The 23,783-nt window shown below is 46.2% G+C and overlaps 1 protein-coding gene across 2 annotated transcripts; it reads right to left on the reverse strand.

Moving 5' to 3' along the window:
* Positions 1 to 2,422: 2,422 nt before the first annotated feature.
* LOC138655360 (gastrula zinc finger protein XlCGF66.1-like) lies at positions 2,423 to 23,783 on the reverse strand. Of its 2 annotated transcripts, XM_069743584.1 has the most exons (4): positions 23,644 to 23,783; positions 17,660 to 17,836; positions 17,455 to 17,578; positions 2,423 to 3,269 (listed from the first exon to the last, which is right to left on the reverse strand). In XM_069743584.1, exons 1-4 carry the CDS (start codon positions 23,719 to 23,721, stop codon positions 3,061 to 3,063), a joined length of 588 nt encoding a protein of 195 aa, XP_069599685.1. In that variant the 5' UTR covers positions 23,722 to 23,783; the 3' UTR covers positions 2,423 to 3,060. The 2 variants fall into 2 exon arrangements, with proteins under 2 accessions (XP_069599685.1, XP_069599684.1); XM_069743583.1 differs by having other exon boundaries at positions 17,455 to 17,836.

Below are 23,783 nucleotides of genomic sequence, written 5' to 3' on the forward strand. Positions count from 1 at the left end.
ATTACAGACGCCTCTCATCTTTTTAAGTGGTGGAACTTGCACTATTGCTGACTGACTAAATACTTTTTTGCCCCACTGTATACTGTGTATATATATACAAACATATCAATTAGTAAGTTAATCACCTGGAGAGAAAGCCGGCTGGCAAGGGAGCAGACAGAAAGCACATGGTAGCAGCCATCTTGTCAGTGTCCGTCTGTCGTCAATAGTCAATAAAGTCAGTTGAAAGTACAATCGCGCATGCAGAGATTGCCACGTGACGCGTGCGCGGGTCGCGCTATGAATTGTGTCTAGCAGCACAGGCCCAAAACAAAGCCGCAAAAGCGCGGGCGCCGTCACCTAGCAACACCAGGATCAGACAGACAGTAAAATACAAACACATAATGAATTTGTTAGCGTACGCGCAGTATATCTGTTATCAACATAAAAAAGGTGAGCCTGAGCGACTATATTGCAATTATTCATTGATATAAATAGATTGAATAATATATGGACTAAACATAGAAAGATAGCACAGAAAATATCAACTATGAGGCTAATATGCATCGGCAATGATTGCGATACACAGAAGCACAAAATGGCTAAAAAATTAAATGAATTAAATTAATAAAGAAGGGTGAAAAGCATGTGAAGGCACAAATTATTGAAAAAGAAAGAAAATGAAAAAAATATATAACATAAAAAAATGAAACATATATAGAGTACAGACCAAAAGTTTGGACACACCTTCTCATTTAAATACTTTTCTGTATTTTCATGACTCTGAAAATTGTAAATTCACACTGAAGGCATCAAAACTATGAATTAATACATGTGGAATTATATACTTAACAAAAAAGTGTGAAATAACTCAAAATATATCTTATATTCTAGGTTCTTCAAAGTAGCCACCTTTTGCTTTGATGACTGCTTTGCACATTCTTGACATTGTCTTGATGAGCTTCTAGAGGTAGTCACCGGGAATGATTTTCACTTCACAGGTGTGCCCTGTCAGGTTTAATAAGTGGGATTTCTTGCCTTATAAATGGGGTTGGGACCATCAATTGGGTTGAGCAGAAGTCTGGTGGATACACAGCTGATAGTCCTACTGAATAGACTGTTAGAATTTGTATTATGGCAAGAAAAAAGCAGCTAAGTAAAGAAAAACAAGTGGCCATCATTACTTTAAGAAATGAAGGTCAGTCAGTCCGAAAAATTGGGAAAACTTTGAAAGTGTCCCCAAGTGCAGTTGCAAAAACCATCATGCACTACAAAGAAACTGTCTCACATGAGGACCGCCCCAGGAAAGGAAGACCAAGAGTCACCTCTGCTTCTGAGAATAAGTTTATCTGAGTCACCAGCCTCAGAAATCGCAGATTAAAAGCAGCTCAGATTAGAGACCAGGTCAACACCACAGAGTTCTAGCAGCAGACACATCTCTACAACAACTGTTAAGAGGAGACTTTGTGCAGCAGGCCTTCATGGTAAAATAGCTGCTAGGAAACCACTGCTAAGGACAGGCAACAAGCAGAAGAGACTTGTTTGGGCTAAAGAACACAAGGAATGGACATTAGACCAGTGGAAATATGTGCTTTGGTCTGATGAGTCCAAATTTGAGATCTTTGGTTCCAACCACCGTGTCTTTGTGCGACGCAGAAGAGGTGAACGGATGGACTCTACATGCCTGGTTCCCACCGTGAAGGAGGACGTGTGATGGTGTGGGGGGTGCTTTGCTGGTGACACTGTTGGGGATTTATTTAAAATTGAAGGCATACTGAACCAGCATGGCTACCACAGCATCTTGCAGCAGCATGCTATTCCATCCGGTTTGCGTTTAGATGGACCATCATTTATTTTTCAACAGGACAATGACCCCAAACACACCTCCAGGATGTGTAAGGGCTATTTGACCAAGAAGGAGAGTGATAGGGTGCTACGCCAGATGACCTGGCCTCTACAGTGGTTTGGAGTGAGCTGGACCGCAGAGTGAAGGCAAAAGGGCCAACAAGTGCTAAGCTTCTCTGGGAACTCCTTCAAGATTGTTGGAAGACCATTCCCGGTGACTACCTCTTGAAGCTCATCAAGAGAATGCCAAGTGTGTGCAAAGCAGTCATCAAAGCAAAAGGTGGCTACTTTGAAGAACCTAGAATTAAGACATCATTTCAGTTGTTTCACACTTTTTTGTTAAGTATATAATTCCACATGTGTTAATTCATAGCTTTGATGCCTTCAGTGTGAATTTACAGTTTTCAGAGTCAAGAAAATACAGAAAAATCTTTAAATGATAAGGTGTGTCCAAACTTTTGGTCTGTACTGTATATAATAAAGTTAATGAAAATAAATATAAAAAAATAATAATAAAATAATAATAAAGAGATAGATGATGTAATAGAGTAAGATAACACAGAACCACATGAGAATATTTAATAACTATCACACTGTATAATGCATACTGAATCTTTATTGAACCATTAGGCAAAATACAAAAATACAAAAAAGAAACCCGAAAGTCTCCTTCAACAAACTGCCCGAGACTAAACATGACTTTATAAATAGATGAAAAAGGTCAAAATGCAGGGAAAAAAATCTGAAACAAATCGAGGAGGCTGGCCCATGACAATACATGGTACATATACATAAGTCTCAAGTCGTACTGAACTGCCAATCATCCACGATTAATGATCCAGAATATAGGAAACAAACACTTGTTAGATAAGTGTCGGACCCAGCTGAACAATTAGAATAAAGGAAAACTCAAAAAAACATAAATGAAGATATGGTACTGTGAATAGACGCTTCAGGAAAGAGATCTGATGACTAGAAAATAAGGCCGGGTTCACATTGCGTTTACAGCAGCCCGTTCAACACATACGTTAACGGGCTGCTGATGCAAGTGCCGGTATGGCAGCACGCTAGCGCAGATAGAGCATCTGCTAGCTCTATCTGCGCTAGCAGTGACGGACTAGGAAACGCTGCAGCCCGCGTCTCAGGGTCCGTCACTCAATGACGGCACATCCCTAGCGCACGCCCATTGTGCGATGCATCCCACATAGGAATTAATGGCGGCCTTAACGGACTACGTTACACCGTGTTTATGCCGCGGTGTAACGTAGTCCGTATAACGGGCGCCCATAACGCAATGTGAACCCAGCCTAATTCTCTGATGAAAATAGCCATAATACTCCAAGCAAGCACCAAGGTGAGAGTAAGATGTAAATCCTCTCCAGGGAAAGTGAATGTGCTTCCATCACAGAACAACGAATACCAATGTCTACTGGTCCAGGGTATATCTAAAAAAAATAGAAATAGAATAGAGATGAGCCATATAACTAAACAAAAAGACATATAATTATGGTGTGTATTTTAACCATAGAACCCAGAAAACGAGAATTCCTCCTTTAGACCTCCAGGGGACATGCTCTTTAAATTGAAAATCCAACGGGACTCCCGGCGAAGGAGGTCCTTAGTTGGATTCCCACCCCGAATGTTGCCAATAACCTGGTCCACCATCATTACACGTATTTTGTGATGTCTACTCCCATGGTGTTCTATATTGGAAATGTGCTGCTGAATTCTGCGTTTGATTTCTTGGCTACTTTGTCCCACATACTGTATATCTTTGGGCATTGACAGATAAGAATATATATCACACTAGATGGTGGCCTGATCCTAACGCATCGGGTATTCTAAAATATGTGGACAGAACTTGTTCAGTAAACGTGACTAAACTATGTGGCACTGTGACTGACAGAACTTGTTCAGTAAACGTGACTGAACTGCGTGGCACTGTGACAGACAGGACTTGTTCAGTAAACGTGACTGAACTACGTGGCTCTGTGACTCACAGAACTTGTTCAGTAAACGTGAGTGAACTGCATGGCACTGTGACTGACAGAACTTCTTCAGTAAACGTGACTGAACTGCGTGGCACTGTGACTGACAGAACTTGTTCAGTAAACGTGACTGAACCACGTGGCACTGTGACTGACAGAACTTATTCAGTAAACGTGACTGAACTGCATGGCACTGTGACTGACAGAACTTGTTCAGTAAACGTGACTGAACTGCGTGGCACTCTGACTGACAGAACTTGTTCAGTAAACGTGACTGAACTACGTGGCACTGTGACTGACAGAACTTGTTCAGTAAACGTGACTGAACTACGTGGCACTGTGACTGACAGAACTTGTTCAGTAAACGTGACTGAACTGGGTGGCACTGTGACTTACAGAACTTGTTCAGTAAACGTGACTGAACTATGTGGCACTGTGACTGGCAGAACTTGTTCAGTAAACGTGAGTGAACTATGTGGCACTGTGACAGACAGGACTTGTTCAGTAAACGTGACTGAACTGCATGGCACTGTGACTAACAGAACTTGTTCAGTAAACGTGACTGAACTGCGTGGCACTGTGACTGACAGAACTTGTTCAGTAAACGTGACTGAACTATGTGGCACTGTGACTGGCAGAACTTGTTCAGTAAACGTGAGTGAACTATGTGGCACTGTGACTTACAGAACTTGTTCAGTAAACGTGACTGAACTATGTGGCACTGTGACAGACAGGACTTGTTCAGTAAACGTGACTGAACTGCATTGCACTGTGACTGACAGAACTTGTTCAGTAAACGTGAGTGAACTATGTGGCACTTTGACTTACAGAACTTGTTCAGTAAACGTGAGTGAACTGCATGGCACTGTGACTGATGGAACTTGTCCAGTAAACGTGACTGAACTACATCACACTGTGACTGACACACTATGACTGCGCCTGTCGCTGATTGATCGTGTGCGGCTGGCGCGACCAATCAGGGACGCGGGATTTCCATTACAAACAGACAGAATTAGACAATATAGTAGATTCCTCGAGCGACAGTTTGAATAAGGTTTAAAGTGCCTGGAAACATTGGGAGGGTAACATTATCAGCTGCAACCATGTAGGGGCAAATATTGCAACCACCACATGGAAATGACTCCGTGAGGTGATTCCCCGTGCCCAATCTAGTGGTTGGTCGTTAGTTGATTCTCTTTCTCGTTTCCAGTTCGAGCGTTTCCGGTCTTTGGCTCCGGAGGCAGAAACCATCGGTTTGGATTGCCCAGCGGACCTTTGGCTCGTGGCATCGGGGATGCTGAAGATCTGATAAGGTCGTCGTTGGCTCCCAAAACATGGGAGGCTTATCAGATGGCTTGGTCTTCTTGGGAAGGGGTCTTGGCATCCTGCCCGGGTGGAGGTAATGCTGATGATCAGGTGGGGATTTTGTTGTCCTGGATTAGCCGTGGTTTGGATGAGGGTTGGTCGTGGGCGAAGGTATCACGCTTGCTGGCGGCTTTGGCGTTTGGTTTCAAATTGAGGGGGCAGTGTGATTTGTCTAAAGCTTTCCTGGTGAGGCAAGCCGTAAAAGGTTTCCGGAGACAATATGGTAGGTTGGATTCCCGGCGTCCCGTGTCTTTTGCGATGTTGGAGCGATTGGGTGAGATTTTGGGGGACTGTTGTGGGTCACTGTTTGAACAACGTCTTTTCAGTTTGGCTTTCTCGTTGGCATATTTTGGTGCAATGAGAATTAGTGAACTGGTGTCTCCTAATAAGTATACAGCTGGGGGAGTTTTGGCAAGGGATGTTCTCTTGTCTGAAGGGCGTGTGGAGTTCTGGTTGCGTCGATCCAAGACGGATCAGATGGGGCGCGGTAGAAAAATTGAGTTGGGTGCGGTAGTTGGTTCACTGATGTGCCCAGTTAGTTGTTTGAAAAGTTTTTGGGGGCTAGGGCCTCGCAGGGAGGGATCTTTACTTTGTCATGAGGACGGTTCTGCTTTGTCAAGATATCAGTTTCAGATGATTTTCAAGAGAGCGCTTGATGTATTGGGGTTGGATGATTCGCGTTTTACTCCTCATTCCTTTCGGATTGGGGCAGCTACGGATGCGGCTGCGGGAGGTTTGGATGCGGAGGCTATCAAGCGTATTGGGAGATGGAAGTCGAATAGATATCGCAGTTATGTTAGGTGTTAAGTGGGGGTGTGTGTTTTCGTCCTGGAAAGGTTCGTTTTGATAAATCGCGGTCTTTAGGTGGTGGATTGAACTTTGTGTTTGTATTTTTAGGTTCCTTACCGTTTTTGGTGTGGATTTTCGGCCATTCCTATGTGCATTGGGGAGCCCGGCGCGCTGACGTACGGTCGAAGGGTAGACAACTCGGTTTCGATCGGTCGGTAGCAGTGGTCCGGTGGATTGGTTTTAGAGGTTTGTCCTGGAACAGGGTGCTGAAGGAGATCAATGCTGCGGTAGTTTTGGACAGGTCACCGTAGATTTTGGTGCTACACGTGGGAGGTAATGATTTGGGTATGCGCCCATTTAGAGAACTAATTAAGGACATCAAGCAGGACTTGTTGCGGTTGTGGCGGTTATATCCGGGGATATCGGTGGTCTGGTCGGAGATTGTACCGCGAAAACGGTGGAGGAATATGCGGTCCTTGGAAAAACTTAATAAGGCCAGGATCAAGGTCAACAGAGCGGTGTCCGCGTTTGTGGCCAGGAATGGTGGAGTAGCCGTAAGGCATTTTGAGTTGGAAAAAGGTGACGGGGCGTTCTGGCTGGCAGACGGTGTGCTTCTGAATGCCGTTGGGATTGATTTTTGGGCACTTGGGCTGCAGGAAGGTGTGGAGAAGGCCATAGCGTTTCGGAGTGGTGGGGTCTCAGGTCTTTAAGGTTTCAAAGTCCCTCGTTGTGGTGGCTGGGGGGAGTCCTTGGAGTTGATGGAAATTGGGTTGGGGGGATTCATTGGCTTATGGCTCCCCGTTATTTTGTGTTAAAACTGGTTTTGGATCTGGTGACTTGGGGGGTTCCGGCGGGGGTGGTCGGTTCCCCGGGAATTGTAACGTGAACAGGGAACCCGCTGGGGTTTTGGTGCTCCTGAGCCAGGCGGTATCGGCTGGGAGTAATTTGGTTTTGGTAACGTTCACGTTGTGCTGTGTGTTTGATCACCAGATCCATGGGAGCTCCAAGGACCCCTCCTAGTTTAAAGTTATTGGATGTTATAATTTATTATGTTTGTTTGTATTTAAATAAAAAGGCTGCAGTGGCCGACATTATTCCAAAAGAATATGTAGTTTGAGTCTTTATTTAGGGGTAAGAGGGCATGGGTTATGGGGGGGGGTTATTAAAAGGGAAGGTTTGTGCTGTTTATCTACCCCAACTGCTCGACATTACCAGGGTCAAGAGCTAGAGGCTGAGTCAGCAAGGAAAGCCAAAACTTTTTCCTGCTGTTCCGGCTTTAAAAGCGGTTTTCCTACTCCCAGATAAGGGAGCCTTTGAGGCCTTGTGTAGCCAGACGATGACGCTGGCTCAACACCTCGAGCCTTATGTGCTATTTTGCTTTTTCCACTACCACCATCATTACCAGCTGGCAACGACCGCCCACGGCCTCTTCCACCAGACTTCCTCATTTTTGGGAAAATGTAACCAAAATAACAACCGTTATATGGTACTATAAAACAAGGTAGGTGTATATAAACTTGTTGAGAATTTAAATCTCCCTTTTTTGGGGGGGAGACTGCACCTAAACTCAGGCCCAGTGTATTTCACTACACAATGTAAGTGGCAGAACATGGCTGGAAGATATACGACAAACAGAACTGACGTAGATCCACTTAGTGCCAATTTAAATCTCCCTTTTTTGGGGAGGAGAATACACCCAAACTCAGGCCCAGTGTATTTCACTACACAATGTTAGTGGCAGAACGTGGCTGGAAGATATATCAAAAAATACAAGGACTGTAGTACAATTTCAATCTCCCTACAATGAGCTCAGGACAAGTTTGGCAGCCAGCAATAAAAAGGACTGCTGCACACAAAAGTGTGGAGTGGTCAAATAAACAAGATAACTGTGCAGAAAGGAGCAACAGGATTTTTGCTTTTCAAAAAGCAGTTGGTTTGCACAGCGGCGTACAAACAGCAATGCAGCTATCAGGGAGCCTTATAAGGCAGCCTAATAAGCTACAGAGCTGATGCACAAAAATATAAACTCCACTGTCCCTGCAAAGAAAAGGTGGTGTTGGACAGTGGAAATCGCTACAGCACAAGCAGTTTCGGGGTTAATCTTCCCTCCCTAACTATATCCCTTCTTCTGATGCAGCTGCAGCAACCTCTCCCTATGCTAAGATCGGCAGAAGTAAGATGGCGGTCGGCGTGCATGCCCCTTTATAGCCCCTGCGTCGCCGCAGAAAGCAAGCCAATCACTGCAATGCCCTTCTCTAAGATGGTGGGGACCAGGACCTATGTCATCACGCTGCCCACACTCTGCATCCTCCTTCATTGGCTGAGAAATTGTGCTGAAAACGTCATACGAAACACGACTTTGGCGCGCTGATCGCCGACCTCGTGGCCGATCCCACATTAGGATTGGGTCGGGTTTCATGAAACCCGACTTTGCCGAAAGTCGGAGATTTTTCAATTTGTCCGATCCTTTTCACTCAACCCTAATTATCACTCTGTTTTCGTGAAATATCTAATGTTTTCATCCCTTGACCAAGGCATTGCACTATTTAACGCTTTTCAGCAGTAGAGAAATCCTTTTTATTTCTCATATTGCTTGAAACCTGTGGCCTGTTTGATAATGTGGAACATCATTTTTAAGTAGTTTTCCTTTAATTAGAATCACCTGGAAAACTAATTATCACATGTGTTTAAGATTGATTTCAGTGAGCCATTGAGCCCTGAGACACAATACCATCCACGAGTTTCTTTGAAAAACAAAACAATTAAATCTTTATGACACTTAAATCCAATTTGCATAATAATTTGGAACATGGTGTAGACCTTTATGGCCTGCCTCTCTGGAACAGAAAAATTATATAATAGCCCCATTGAATATTAGATAATGGCCCCATCAATAAGATTAATAGCACAATCATAAGGACTATGAGGAAGGAGGTCTTGACACCCCTGTTCTGAAAACACATCCCCGAAGTCAGACAGGTATTCCGGCAGAGACCGGGTATCCACCCTGGCTAACCGGGTGCCCAACCAGTGTCCTTGACAATACTCGCTCCACTTTACCACCTCCCGAGTCTGTCAGTCCACTACAGCATTGTTCAGCATACGCCAAGGTAGTTCAAATGCCACAGGAGAGGGCAAACTATCTAGCACATAACACTTGATTAATTCTGAGTGCATTGCCCCTATCAGCAGATGTATCATTCGAATGACCTGAGTAAAATACCCCTGGCTCAAGGGTACAGAGTCAATGGCAATTGTGGGCATAGACTAGACAGTTTATGTGTCTTGAGACCCTTGTCCTGGACGAACCTGGCATTAATCTAATAAAACACTGCCTCACTGTCTAGAAAGGCTTAAATAACCACTTTAATTTTACCAAAATGGATCTTGGCTGGTAAAAAAATTGTGACCTTACCACAGAGGAAATATATACACCTGGGTTGTTAACTTACCCACAACCCGGGCTCCTTACTTTTCTCGTGGCTGTTTGCGGTTATGTATGGAAGGACAAGTACCCACAAAACGATCCTTCTCACCAACAAAACACACTTCCCCTGTATGCCAAACTGCAGTGGGACAAATAAACAAGCCATTCCCGCCAAATGCATTGGTTCTTTGGTTGAGTAAGCCCTAGGTTCCCTTGACCCCGGATCCCTCGAAAATTGGGGTGTCTGTTTATGTCTCTGCTGAAGACGGCAGTCCACCTGGATAGCCAGAGACATGGCCGCCTTCATCCTTTACCCTCACAGAAAGCCCTTGACAGAACTGGACCACCTACGAGACTCGGAGCAATACACCTCCACTGTCCGGTCTCCCTGCGGAAGCTCACAGTTTAGATTCGGCCAGAGAAACAAGGTCGGGGTCATCGTATATATGACCCAGAGCCTGAAAAAAAATCCTCAACCGTCTGAAGAGACAGAGTCACACGGAATACAAAATGCCCAGGCGATCCCCACCCATTGCTCCTCGGTACCTGAGTAGTGATTATGTAATATAAAATAAAGTTTACAGGTTTCCCTGAAAACAACAAACATCCCAACTCCTAGAGAACCTATCTGGCAATGTGATCTTGGGCTCAACTAAGGGTTGCCCGAGAGCCCTAAGCCTGAAGTGTTAGGGGTTGCCAAACAACTGGGCGCAAGTCTGCCAAGCTGAGTGGCTGCACTTAACCTGTCAGAGCAGCCGCCGGATCCATGATGGATCAAAAAAGTTATGGGCCAGTGTTAATGTCACGAAATACCTTGTGACTGTGGGCGCTAACCAGGTCCCTAAAAATAGGGGAGCTCTAGACTATCCCTGTTTCCTTGGATTACTTTTGAAGAATGAGACACCTGGTTCACGTGCTTTGCTGTGCTCCTATATCAACCCTTATCTGTTCCCTCCCCCACCCAGGAAGGTGAGAAGCCAAAGTGTATAGGAGAACACTAACCAGACAAACAAGGGAAGACGGACAGAGATAAATGAAAATAAGAATCTTATAAAATACACTCATTAAACAACAGAGTGGAACACACGGGAGTAAAAGGAAGGAGAAACCAAGTAGGAGAGGATGAGGATGTGCACACAAAAAAAACTGAGCAACAATAACAAATCTCCAAACAAGAACTACACCTCCAACTCCAAACCAGGCAGTGAGAGCTAGCACTGACAATTCCAAAGGTGATCATGTATAGTAGAGGGGAGTGGCAAACATTAAAGAGCTGACAGATTGACCCTTGCACTGCCAGCAAGGAAAAAACCTGCACCATTTAATAAGATGGTGAAGTACTTCTAGTACCAGTAGAGGGTGAAACGTACGTCTTTATAGGATCTAGAATGCTACAAAGGCCCATACAGGGCTCATGGATTCTGTTATTGTGGATATACAGTATGTACTGGATTTATCATATCTGGACTTGGCTTCAGGACACACATTACAATGTACGGCACTGTATATGACACATAATCAGTGTCTGGCCCACGAAGAACCATCTCCAGAACCCCACTTTTCAACTACGTGCAAATGTGACATTATCCTTAATCACAAATTTGTATAACAATGAACTGGGTAGATTGTTCAATTAATAAGATGCTGCCTGTGTCCGTACATAATGATTCAATTATAAAGTGTCAAGTGCTGCTTATATAAGAGGGTGGTGACCCATTCGTGCACGTGGGCCCACCGGAGGAGCCAGTCCAAGCCTGCATATAATTTATGATGTCCTTTAGGAGCTGTTAGTGCACTTCGGTGTATGCTGAGTTCGGTAGAAGAAGCTGTCGACCAGATGATCATTTATCCGACAACTATGAGGCTTTACAATGCATGGAGGAAGAGTGGAATTGTAATGTACAAAGAACAAATGGCTTTTCTTATCTAAAATTGACATCGTATTCGCTTATCTTAATAAAACTCATGCTGGAATAAAATGCAAAAAGGAGCATACAAATTTGCAACAATGTACTCGGCAAGCTGTGACTGCCTTTCTCGGTACATTATCTACCTTACCCTACATAAAAAGAATATTCCAAATAGAAAATGTTTGGCCATTTCCACAGAAAGATTTGGTTTCCGTAAGTTTTTCATGTGTAGGAGGCCCCACTAACGCTCATTAGAGCAGTCTATACTTCAAAATGTATTCACTATCGTTTGGACAACTTTTCTCAGGAGCTTTCAGATTTTAGGAAAAGAGGCGTTCTTGAAAAATGTGCAACTGTTTCCATAGTTTTTTCACCCCTACATACAGTTCTTATTTCTCTTTCAATCCCAGATAAATGCTGCTATAAAACAACAGCAGACATTAACCCCTTAGCGACCGCCGATACGCCTTTTAACGGCGGCCGCTAAGGGTACTTAAACCACAGCGCCGTTAATTAACGGTGCTGTGGAAAAAGTAAATAGCGCCCCCCAGAGTCGGATTTTCTCCGGGGTCTCAGCTGCCGGGGGTAGCCGAGACCCCAGAGAACATGATTCGGGGGGTTTTTAACCCACCCCGCATTTGCGATCGCCGGTAATTAACCGTTTACCGGCGATCGCAAAAGAAAACGCGATCTCTTTTTAATTTCTCTATCCTACGATGTGATCGCACATCGGAGGATAGAGAAAAGGGGTCCCAGGTAGCCCCCCAATACTTACCTATCTCTCCCGATGCTCCTCGTGGCTCCCGGTGGGCGCCGCCATCTTGAAAATGGGCGCATGCGCAGTGCGCCCGCCGGCCCCGCGAGAATCTTTGGGGTCTCGGCTCCGGGGGTAGCCGAGACCCCAAAGAGCATGATCGGGGGTCGGTTTTAGCGACCCCTGTTTTGCAATCGCCGGTAATTAACTGTTTACCGGCGACCGCAAAAAAAAAAAAAAAAAAAGCTAAGTGTAATTCTCTGTCCTCTGATGTGATCGCACATCAGAGGACAGAGAAATAGGGGGATTCGGGGACCCTGCCATACTCACCTGTGTCCCTGGATCCTCCTGCTGCTCCTCCTGGCCGCCGGCATCTTCTGGGCAAAAGAAAATGGCGGGCGCATGTGCAGTGCGCCCGCCATCTGTCTCCATCTGCCGGCCGGCAGGAGAAGAGCAGTTGGGGCTAAAATTAGGGTTAGGGGTAGGGTTAGGGGTAGGGCTAGGGTTAGGGGTAGGGTTAAGGCTAGGGTTAGGGCTAAATTTAGGGTTAGGGTTGGGGCTAAATTTAGAGTTAGGGTTGGCGCTAAATTTAGGGTTAGGCTTCTTTCACACGTCGGTACGGGGCCGTCGCAATGCATCGGCTCGACATACCGACGCACGTTGTGAAAATTGTGCACAACGTGGGCAGCGGATGTAGTTTTTCAACGCATCCGCTGCCCAATCTATGTCCTGGGGAGGAGGGGGCGGAGTTACGGCCACGCATGTGTGGTCAGAAATGGCGGATGCGACATACAAAAAAACGTTACAATGAATGTTTTTTTGTGCTGACGGTCCGCCAAAACACTGATCCAGTGCACTACGGACGCGACGTGTGGCCATCCGTCACGATCCGTCGGCAATACAAGTCTATGGGCAAAAAACACATCCTGCGGGCACATTTGCAGGATCTGTTTCTTGTCCAAAATGACGGATTGCGACGGATGCCAAACGACGCAAGTGTGAAAGTAGCTTTAGGGTTAGGGTTGGGGCTAAAGTTAGGGTTAGAGTTGGGATTAGGGTTAGGGTTTGGATTAGGGTTGGTATTAGGGTTAGGGTTGGCATTAGGGTTACGCTTGGGATTAGGGTTAGGTTAGGGATTAGGGTTAAGGTTAGGGTTGTGATTAGGGGTGTATTGGGATTAGGGTTAGGTTTGAGGTTAGTGTTGAGATTAGGATTAGGGGTGTGTTGGATTTAGGGTTTTGATTAGGGTTATGGTTAGGGTTGACATTAGGGTTGTTTTGGGGTAAGGGTTGGGATTATCGTTAGGGTTAGTGATTAGGATTATGGATCGGGTTGGGATTAGGGTTAGGGGTGTGTTGGAGTTGGGTTGGAGCTAGAATTGGGGGGTTTCCACTGTTTAGGTACATCAGGGGGTCTCCAAACACGACAGCCAATTTTGCGCTCAAAAAGTCAAATGGTGCTCCCTCCCTTCTAAGCTCTGCCGTGCGCCCAAACAGTGGGTTACCCCCACATATTTGGCATCAGCATACTCGGGATACATTGGATAACAACTTCTGGGGTCCAATTTCTCTTGTTACCCTTGTGAAAATAAAAACTTGGGGGCTACAAAATCCTTTTTGTGGAAAAATATATATATATATTTTTTTTATGACTCTGCATTATAAACTTCTGTGAAGCACTTGGGCATTCAAAGTTCTCACCACACATCTATATAAGTTCCATGGGGGGTCTAGTTTCCAAAATGGGGTCACTTGTGGGGGATTTCTACTGTTTAGGCACATCAGGGGCTCTCCAAACGCGACATGGCGTCCAATCTCAATTCCAGCCAATTCTACATTGAAAAAGTAAAACGGTACTCCTTCTCTTCCAAGCTCTGCGGTGCGCCCAAACAGTGGTTTACCCCCACATATTGGGTATCAGCGTACTCAGGAGAAATTGCACAACAACTTTTCTGGTCTAATTTCTCCTGTTACCCTTGTGAAAATAAAAATTTGTGGGCAAAAAGATCATTTTTGTAGAAAAAATGCGATTTTTTTTTTTTCACGGCTCTACATTATAAACTTCTGTGAAGCACATGGGGGTTCAAAGTGCTCACCACACATCTAGATAAGTTCCTTAAGGGGTCTAGTTTCCAAAATGGGGTCACTTGTGGGGGGTTTCTACTGTTTAGGCACATCAGGGGCTCTCCAAACGCGACATGGCGTCCAATCTCAATTCCAGCCAATTCTACATTGAAAAAGTAAAACGGCGCTCCTTCACTTCCAAGCTCTGCGGTGCGCCCAAACAGTGGTTTACCCTCACATATGGGGTATCGAGAAATCGCACAACAACTTTTGTGGTCTAATTTCTCCTGTTACCCTTGTGAAAATAAGAATTTGTGGGCGAAAAGATCATTTTTGTGTAAACAAAAGCGATTTTTTATTTTCACGGCTCTACGTTATAAACTTCTGTGAATCACTTGGGGGTTCAAAGTGCTCACCACACATCTAGATAAGTTCCTTAAGGGGTCTAGTTTCCAAAATGGTGTCACTTGTGGGGGGTTTCCACTGTTTAGGCACATCATGGGGCTCTGCAAACGCAACATGGCGTCCAATCTCAATTCCAGCCAATTCTGCATTGAAAAAGTCAAACGGCGCTCCTTCACTTCTAAGTTCTGCGGTGCGCCCAAAAAGTGGTTTACTCCCACATATGGGGTATTGGCGTATTCAGGAGAAATTGCATAACAAAATTTATGGTTACATTTCTGTTTTTACACTTGTGAAAATAAAAAAAATGGTTCTGAATTAAGATGTTTGCAAAAAAAAGTTAAATGTTCATTTTTTCCTTCCACATTGTTTCAGTTCCTGTGAAGCACGTAAAGGGTTAATAAACTTCTTGAATGTCGTTTTGAGAACCTTGAGGGGTGTAGTTTTTAGAATGGTGCCACACTTCATTATTTTCTATCATATAGACCCCTCAAAATGACTTCAAATGAGATGTGGTCCCTAACAAAAAAATGGTGTTGTAAAAATGAGAAATTGCTGGTCAACTTTTAACCCTTATAACTCCCTAACAAAAAAAAATTTTGTTTCCAAAATTGTGCTGATGTAAAGTAGACATGTGGGAAATGTTATTTATTAACTATTTTTCGTGACATATCTCTCTGATTTAAGGGCATAAAAATACAAAGTTTGAAAATTGCAAAATTTTAAAAATGTTCGCCATATTTCCGTTTTTTTCATAAATAATCGCAAGTAATATCGAAGACATGTTACCACTAACATGAAGTACAATATGTCACGAAAAAACAATCTCAGAATCAGCGGGATCCATTGAAGCGTTCCAGAGTTATAACCTCATAAAGTGACAGTGGTCAGAATTGCAAAAATTGGCCCGGTCATTAAGTACCAAATTGGCTCTGTCACTAAGGGGTTAAACAGTTCTTGTATCTTTCACATCCACATTCTGGCTGTATTTTGCAACCATATTTAATTTGTATTTTGTCTGAATATATAACTAAAAATTAACAGAACACAAACACTAAAGAGCTGGCGACGGAGAAGAATATCCGACTTCTCTTTTTATCCCGCGGTCACCACTCACCTGGGCGGTGATCTGTAGGGGTCTCGTCTTTACACCGCTGACCGCCCCTCACATTAGGGGTCTCCTCTTTACACCGCTGATCGCCCCTCATATTAGGGGTCTCCTCTTTACACCACTGATCGCCCCTCATATAAGGGGTCTCCTCTTTACACCGCTGATCGTCCCTCATATTAGGGGTCTCCTCTTTACACCGCTGATCGCCCCTCACATTAGGGGTCTCCTCTTTACACCGCTGATCGTCCCTCACATTAGGGGTCTCCTCTTTACACCGCTGATCGCCCCTCACATTAGGGGTCTCCTCTTTACACCGCTGATCGCCCCTCACATTAGGGGTCTCCTCTTTACACCGCTGATCGCCCCTCACATTAGGGGTCTCCTCTTTACACCGCTGATCGTCCCTCACATTAGGGGTCTCCTCTTTACACCGCTGATCGTCCCTCACATTAGGGGTCTCCTCTTTACACCGCTGATCGCCCCTCATATTAGGGTTCTCCTCTTTACACCGCTGATCGTCCCTCATATTAGGGGTCTCCTCTTTACACCGCTGATCGTCCCTCATATTAGGGGTCTCCTCTTTACACCGCTGATCGTCCCTCATATTAGGGGTCTCCTCTTTACACCGCTGATCGTCCCTCACATTAGGGGTCTCCTCTTTACACCGCTGATCGCCCCTCACATTAGGGGTCTCCTCTTTACACCGCTGATCGCCCCTCACATTAGGGGTCTCCTCTTTACACCGCTGATCGCCCCTCACATTAGGGGTCTCCTCTTTACACCGCTGATCGCCCCTCACATTAGGGGTCTCCTCTTTACACCGCTGATCGCCCCTCACATTAGGGGTCTCCTCTTTACACCGCTGATCGTCCCTCACATTAGGGGTCTCCTCTTTACACCGCTGATCACCCCTCATATTAGGGGTCTCCTCTTTACACCGCTGATCGTCCCTCACATTAGGGGTCTCCTCTTTACACCGCTGATCGCCCCTCACATTAGGGGTCTCCTCTTTACACCGCTGATCGCCCCTCACATTAGGGGTCTCCTCTTTACACCGCTGATCGCCCCTCACATTAGGGGTCTCCTCTTTACACCGCTGATCGCCCCTCACATTAGGGGTCTCCTCTTCACACCGCTGATCGCCCCTCATATTAGGGGTCTCCTCTTTACACCGCTGATCGCCCCTCATATTAGGGGTCTCCTCTTTACACCGCTGATCGCCCCTCACATTAGGGGTCTCCTCTTCACACCGCTGATCGTCCCTCATATTAGGGGTCTCCTCTTTACACCGCTGATCGCCCTTCACATTAGGGGTCTCCTCTTTACACCGCTGATCGCCCTTCACATTAGGGGTCTCCTCTTCACACCGCTGATCGCCCCTCATATTAGGGGTCTCCTCTTTACACCGCTGATCGCCCCTCACATTAGGGGTCTCCTCTTTACACCGCTGATCGCCCCTCACATTAGGGGTCTCCTCTTCACACCGCTGATCGCCCCTCATATTAGGGGTCTCCTCTTTACACCGCTGATCGCCCCTCACATTAGGGGTCTCCTCTTCACACCGCTGATTGCCCCTCATATTAGGGGTCTCCTCTTTACACCGCTGATTGCCCCACACATTTCTCTTTGGACCATTAATATTGTTCAGATCTTTTTCCGGATCCAAAATCTGCAAAACAAATATTGTAAAAGTCCCCGATGATCGGAGAAGTCCCTGGGGTTGTCCTTTTACTGGAGAGAACTGAGGAGACACAGACGGGACTGACATCGTTATTACATACAGAGAATTATAGGCCGTGTGTATTTAGTCCTGACTATTACCTGGTGATGTGCGGGGCCGGTGCTCCTCCATCATCACCTCCTGGTACCGATCCTTGGGTCCTTCTAGATACTCCCATTCCTCCATGGAGAAATAGACGGTGACGTCCTGACACCTTATAGGAACCTGACACACAATGATACCGTCATCACCCAGAATCCTCCAGTGCTGTCCTGTATAATGTCCCAGCATTCCCAGCAGCGTCACCTCTCCAGTCAGCAGCTCAATCATCTTGTTGGCGAGTTCTAGGATCTTCTGGTCATTGATCTCCTCATGTATCTGGGAGTGAGGTGGAGGCTCCAGGATTGGGCTCAGGGTTCCTCCCCGTCCTTCAGACACAGGGGCCTGACAGCGATCACTAGAGATCTTCACTACTATGTAATCCTGAGTGTGGAGACATTAATAATATCACTACAGACATCTCCAGAGTCCATCACCTCTCCGGTCATATCCCCTGTTATTCCCATAGATAATGAGGTCATGTGATGACATCAGAGCCTCTCTCCTCTCCGGTCATATCCTGTTATTCCCATAGATAATGAGATCATGTGATGACATCAGAACCTCTCACCTCTCCGGTCACATCCCCTGTTATTCCCATAGATAATGAGGTCATGTGATGACATCAGAGCCTCTCACCTCTCCAGTCATATCCCCTGTTATTCCCATAAATAATGAGGTCATGTGATGACATCAGAGCCTCTCTCCTCTCCGGTCATATCCTGTTATTCCCATAGATAATGAGGTCATGTGATGACATCAGAACCTCTCACCTCTCCGGTCATATCCCCTGTTATTCCCGTAGATAATGAGGTCATGTGATAGACTCAGTCTGCTGAAAATCATCTTTTAACTTCCATCTTTTAAATTACATCTTTTTAATTATGATTCTGAATTAGACTGAATTCTAGAATGCATTTGGCTACTCATCACTACTACAATATTATCATCATCTGCACCATCTAATCGAGCTGTTCTCCTCTTCCCACAGGTATGCACTGACTTTACCCAGCTCTCCCTGGCTCCAGAATATCTCTGTATACTGCATTGATTTTCCATGGTATGCACTGACTTTACCCAGCTCTCCCTGGCTCCAGAATATCTCTGTATACTGCATTGATTTTCCATGGTATGCACTGACTTTACCCAGCTCTCCCTGGCTCCAGAATATCTCTGTATACTGCATTGATTTTCCATGGTATGCACTGACTTTACCCAGCTCTCCCTGGCTCCAGAATATCTCTGTATACTGCATTGATTTTCCATGGTATGCACTGACTTTACCCAGCTCTCCCTGGCTCCAGAATATCTCTGTATACTGCATTGATTTTCCATGGTATGCACTGACTTTACCCAGCTCTCCCTGGCTTCTGAATGTCTCTGTATATTGCACTGACTTTTCTATGCTTCCCCTGGACCTGAGTGTCTTGGTGCAGCACATATAATCCTTTTAGTATGCTTTCTTACCTATGAGCTTGTTTCCATGACCTGTTTTCATGTATCCCATTGTGTGATCCTGGCATCTCTTTGAGTGGTCAGTCTTACCCCTCCCTCACTTTATGACCTTTGCTTAACTCTCTACATCTGGTCTCCCATACCCAGCCACCCCCTCATTCACACCTGATTGCCCTTAACTGGGGATATATTCACATGCAGGAGTCTGCTATAGACTCAGTCTGCTGCAAATCATCTTTTAAATTACATCTTTTTAATTATGATTCTGAATTAGACTGAATTGGACTGGAATTGACTGGAAGGTAACAGAACACCAACCACTACAATGTTTCGGTTTCTTTTCTCTTTCACCCCCATACTACTTTCCTTCTTACAATCTCCTGCAATCCCTCCTCCTAGTAAGGAACTAGTCATTTCTTCCTCCATACTCCCCAGCCATCTCACCTTCCCCTCAGAACTGTTCCTCCACATACAATCCTTTTTATCCAGACACACACGGCCAATCATGTCCTATCCTGCTCCCACCTTCTAATGATCTGTCTGTTACTCCTCATTGCTGGTGACATATCCCGGCCCTCCCCAATTCATCCCCACACTCGTTTCTAACCCCCTGCCACGATCCTCCGCACGTTTTCCCAACCACGACAACCTCATACCCATTCATCCAGCCCCCACTCCCCCGCTCCCCCTACTTGGAGCACTATGGAACGCACGCTCCATCTGCAACAAACTGCCATTTATCCATGACCTCTTCATCACCAACAAACTCTCCTTCCTCGGCCTCACTGAAACCTGGCTCACCCCCTCTGACTCGGCCTCTCCAGCTGCGCTCTCCTATGGCGGATTCCACCTCTCTCACACCCCTCGCCCCAGCAACAAACGCGGTGGAGGAGTTGGCTTGCTCCTGTCCGACACCTGCTCCTTTACTCCAATCCCGCTACCACCCTCCGCTACTCTTCCCTCGTTTGAGGTGCACTCTGTCCGCATCTATTCCCCCTCCAACCTCCAGCTGGCTGTCATCTACCGCCCCCCAGAACTAGCCATCTCCACCTTTCTCGACCACTTCACCACCTGGCTACTTCATTTCCTCTCTGTTGACATCCCCACTATCATCATGGGTGATTTCAATGTCCCCATTGACACTTTCACCTCAGCTACCTCTAAACTTTTATCACTGACTGCCTCCTTTGGCCTCACTCAATGGTCCTCTGAGGCCACTCACAAAGATGGCCACACGCTGGACCTCATCTTCACCCGCCTCTGCTCCCTTACTAACCTCACTAACACACCCCTCCCCCTGTCTGACCACAACCTACTGACATTCTCGTCCCTCTCCTCTCCTAGTGTGCAACCCCCACTCCACAAACTCACTCACCCTCGCAGAAATCTCAAACATCTCAACTTACAATCACTCTCTGAGTCCCTTCTCCCTCTCACAGACATAGCCTCCCTTCATGACACAGATGCTGCTGCCACTTTTTATAACACCACAATAACAACAACACTCGATTCGGCCACCCCACTCATGCATAGTAAAACTCGTACAATTAACAGGCAGCCCTGGCTGACCAGCCTGACCAAAGAATTGAGACGGGCTTCCAGGATTGCTGAGCGGAGATGGAAGCGATCCCACTCTGCCGACCACTTCACTGCATACAAGCAGTCCCTCGCCAGCTTCAAGTCTGCGCTCACTGCCGCAAAACAAACTTACTTCTCATCCCTCATATCCTCCCTGTCCCACAACCCTAAACAGCTTTTCAACACTTTCAATTCTCTACTCCGTCCCCCCGCACCTCCTCCCTCCCCCCTCATTTCTGCTGATGACTTCGCCTCTTTCTTTAAACAGAAGATCGACACGATCAGAGAAAGCTTTGGCCCACAGCTCCCACTGCCCCTCTTAGCTGCTCAACCCTGCTCCTCCAAAACCAGCTTCTCCACCATGACAGAAGATCAGCTCTCCACCCTCCTGTCAAGATCACACCTCACCACCTGCACGCTTGACCCGCTCCCATCCCACCTCATCCCTAACCTTTCCACGGTCTTCATCCCAACCCTAACACACCTCTTCAACCTCTCACTCACAACAGGTGTCTTTCCCTCATCCTTCAAGCATGCCAAGATCACACCCATCCTCAAAAAGCCCTCCCTCGACCCATCCTCTGTGTCTAGCTATCGCCCAATATCTCTTCTCCCTTATGCCTCCAAATTGCTGGAGCAACACGTCCATCTTGAACTGTCCTCCCACTTCTCCTCCTGCTCCCTCTTTGATCGGTTACAATCAGGCTTCCGTTCCCATCACTCAACTGAAACTGCCCTAACTAAAGTCACCAATGACCTACTAACTGCCAGGAGCAAGCGACACTACTCTGTCCTCCTTCTCCTGGACTTGTCTTCTGCCTTTGACACTGTAGACCACTCCCTTTTGCTACAAATCCTCTCATCCCTTGGCATCACAGACTTGGCCCTTTCCTGGATCTCGTCATATCTGACAGACCGAACATTCAGTGTCTCCCTCCCCCACACCACCTCCTCACTTCGCCCCTTGTCAGTCGGTGTTCCTCAAGGCTCTGTTCTAGGACCCCTACTCTTCTCCATCTACACTTTCGGCCTGGGACAGCTCATAGAATCCCACGGTATGCAGTACCATCTCTACGCTGACGACACGCAGATCTACCTCTCCGGACATGACCTCTCCTCCTTGCTTACCAAAATCCCGCACTGTCTGTCTGCCATTTCAGCCTTCTTTTCTGCTCGCTTTCTACAACTGAACATGGACAAAACAGAATTCATCATCTTTCCCCCATCTCACTCTACCCCTCCACCAGACCTATCCATCAATGTCAATGGCTGCTCACTATCCCCAGTCCCACACGCCCGGTGCCTCGGGGTGATCCTCGACTCTGCCCTCTCTTTCAAGCCACATATCCAAGCCCTTGCCTCCTCCTGTCGTCTCAAACTCAAAAATATTTCCCGGATCCGTGCTTTCCTTGACCGCAACACTGCAAAAACGCTAGTGCATGCCCTTATCATCTCCCGCCTCGACTACTGCAACCTCCTACTCTCTGGACTCCCCTCTAGCACTCTGGCACCACTCCAATCCATCCTACACTCTGCTGCCCGACTAATCCACCTGTCCCCCCGCTATTCCCCAGCCTCTCCCCTGTGTCAAGCCCTTCACTGGCTTCCTATCGCCCAGAGACTCCAGTTCAAAACCCTCACACTGACATACAAAGCCATCCACAACCTGTCTCCTCCATACATCTGTGACATGGTCTCCCGGTACCTACCTACACGCGACCTCCGATCCTCCCAAGACCTCCTTCTCTACTCCCCTCTCATCTCTTCTTCCCATAACCGCATCCAAGACTTCTCCCGTGCTTCCCCCATACTCTGGAACTCTCTACCCCAACACATCAGACTTGCGCCTACCATAGAAACCTTCAAAAAGAACCTGAAGACTCATCTCTTCCGACAAGCCTACAGCCTGCAGTGATCCTCAACCTACTGAACAGCCGCACAGCCAGCTCTTCCCTCTCCTAGTGTATCCTCACCCACCCCCTGCAGACTGTGAGCCCTCGCGGGCAGGGTCCTCCCTCCTTATGTACTCGTGTGCCTTGTTATCTGCTCATGTTTAATGTATTTGTCTATATTTGCCCCGTATTCACATGTAAAGCGCCATGGAATAAATGGCGCTATAAAAATGTATAATAATAATAATAATGTGATGACATCAGAGCCTCTCACCTCTCCGGTCATATCCCGTTATTCCCATAGATAATGAGGTCATGTGATGACATCAGAACCTCTCTCCTCTCCGGTCATATCCTGTTATTCCCATAGATAATGAGGTCATGTGATGACATCAGAACCTTTCACCTCTCCGGTCATATCCCCTGTTATTCCCGTAGATAATGAGCTCATGTGATGATATCAGAGCCTCTCACCTCTCCGGTCATATCCCGTTATTCCCATAGATAATGAGGTCATGTGATGACATCAGAGCCTCTCACCTCTCCGGTCATATCCCGTTATTCCCGTAGATAATGAGCTCATGTGATGATATCAGAGCCTCTCACCTCTCCGGTCATATCCCGTTATTCCCGTAGATAATGAGCTCATGTGATGATATCAGAGCCTCTCACCTCTCCGGTCATATCCCGTTATTCCCATAGATAATGAGGTCATGTGATGACATCAGAGCCTCTCACCTCTCCGGTCATATCCCGTTATTCCCATAGATAATGAGGTCATGTGATGACATCAGAACCTCTCACCTCTCCGGTCATATCCCGTTATTCCCATAGATAATGAGGTCATGTGATGACATCAGAGCCTCTCACCTCTCCGGTCATATCCCGTTATTCCCATAGATAATGAGGTCATGTGATGACATCAGAGCCTCTCATCTCTCCGGTCATATCCCGTTATTCCCATAGATAATGAGGTCATGTGATGACATCAGAACCTCTCACCTCTCCGGTCATATCCCGTTATTCCCATAGATAATGAGGTCATGTGATGACATCAGAGCCTCTCACCTCTCCGGTCATATCCCGTTATTCCCATAGATAATGAGGTCATGTGATGACATCAGAGCCTCTCTCCTCTCCGGTCATATCCTGTTATTCCCATAGATAATGAGGTCATGCGATGACATCAGAACCTCTCACCTCTCCGGTCATATCCTGTTATTCCCATAGATAATGAGGTCATGTGATGACACCAGAGCCTCTCACCTCTCCAGTAAGATGGAAGATTATCTCCAGGGTGAGGTTTATTATCCTCTCCTCCATCTTCTTCTTCTCTCTATCCATCCTTGGTGGGTGAACCAGTAAAATTATTTGACATTAAAAGAACTAACGGACAGGATTATTCA

The sequence above is a fragment of the Ranitomeya imitator genome, unplaced genomic scaffold (assembly GCF_032444005.1).
Source record: "Ranitomeya imitator isolate aRanImi1 unplaced genomic scaffold, aRanImi1.pri SCAFFOLD_1182, whole genome shotgun sequence".
NCBI lineage: Eukaryota > Metazoa > Chordata > Amphibia > Anura > Dendrobatidae > Ranitomeya > Ranitomeya imitator.

Bases quoted from the DNA above. Each gene is read 5' to 3' on its own strand.
- LOC138655360 (XM_069743583.1), bottom strand. From the start codon at position 23,721: ATGGATAGAGAGAAGAAGAAGATGGAGGAGAGGATAATAAACCTCACC. The intron at 17,837-23,643 runs GTGAGAGGCTCT...CTCCACACTCAG, and splicing joins TCTTCCATCTTACTGGAGAG to GATTACATAGTAGTGAAGAT. The intron at 3,270-17,454 runs GTAATAGTCAGG...TATTTTTTTTAG, and splicing joins CCGGCCCCGCACATCACCAG to ATATACCCTGGACCAGTAGA.